Genomic DNA, 1,193 nt, shown 5'->3' on the forward strand with positions numbered 1-1,193 from the left:
AAACGGGTTTGTGTCGTAAATGGGTCGACCCTCCTAACCCGTTTATTAAACGGATCAGGTTCATGTTAGGGGTATGCCAACCCGCCAACCCGTCTGACCCGACGAGTAAACCCGTCTACCCGAACCCGACCCGCCAATCCGCCCGCCAACCCTTTCACCCATTTACCTTTGGGTCCTTTTTTCTTTTGACTACTTGATTACAGATTTAGGGTTTCTCTCAGAGAACGGAGGCTAATCCGACGACGATCTTGCCTTCCTTGTGGGCACTCTTTAGCTTGATCGCCGACGGCGCCCACTCTGTCACCACCACCCTCATTTGACCACCGCCATCGGTGGCGTCCTTTCCCTGTCCGAGATTGTCGCTAAAGCGTAACTTGAACTCATCAGAAAATCTGGTGGTAGAGAGGCCGAAAGGTTTCACGACGATGGTGGTGGCGACCTTCTTCTTCTCTTTGCCCTGGCTCGGCTTCGTCCGCTCGTAGGGGGAGAGCCATTTGGCGGGTAGGTAGTCGGGCTTCCGCCAGGGTGGGAAGTGGAACCCCTTCCTCTTCAGCAACTGCTTAACAGTCTTAAAGATGATGGTGACAATTTGGTGGAGTCGGTCGGCTTTCCCGATGAAGATGGACGACAGGGACTGGAGCACTGCCCGATAGTGGCTCGTCAATTCGTTTACCCATTTACTCGAACCTGACTCGACCCGCCAACCCGTTTACCCTACCACGACCCAGCCGCCAATCAGTTTACCCGCTTACCCAAAACCGACCCAACAACCCGCCAACCTGCTTACCTGACCCGACCCGTTTATTAAACGGGTTAACCGTGTCGTGTTGGGTTAAACGTTTAATAAATGGGTCGGGTTTGTGTTTGCCACAGCCAACCCGTTTAATAAACGGGTCGGGTTCGTGTTGAGGTATGCTGACCTACCAACCCATCGTGTCGACCCGCCAACCCGACCTGATTGCCACCCCTACTTCTCATAAGTTGAAGAGTTGAGAAATTTAGAGAACAAAAAAAGTTTTCTCTTTCTCTTCTTTTCTTTTCTCTCTCTCCTTCTTTTTTCCTTGGGGTTGACGAGTTTTCCAAAGAAGAAAACTCTCCTCTTTTGCATTGGTAGCTCAAGCTTGGAGTGGTGGGTGGAGTAAGGAAGAAGAAGCCCAAGGTAGGCCCTCTCCCTCCCTCTTTTGATTTTTTGT

General features: G+C 51.4%; 1 protein-coding gene across 1 annotated transcript; it reads right to left on the reverse strand.

Annotated features, from left to right (window-relative positions):
- Positions 1–217: 217 nt before the first annotated feature.
- Positions 218–932, reverse strand: LOC149828005 (uncharacterized). The gene is made up of 2 exons (XM_090018618.1): positions 929–932; positions 218–642 (listed from the first exon to the last, which is right to left on the reverse strand). Exons 1-2 carry the CDS (start codon positions 930–932, stop codon positions 218–220), a joined length of 429 nt encoding a protein of 142 aa, XP_089874744.1.
- Between the last annotated feature and the right edge of the window lie 261 nt (positions 933–1,193).

This window comes from Nuphar pumila, chromosome 10, assembly GCF_984573655.1.
Source record: "Nuphar pumila chromosome 10, dmNupPumi1.hap1.1, whole genome shotgun sequence".
Classification (NCBI taxonomy): Eukaryota; Viridiplantae; Streptophyta; class Magnoliopsida; order Nymphaeales; family Nymphaeaceae; genus Nuphar; species Nuphar pumila.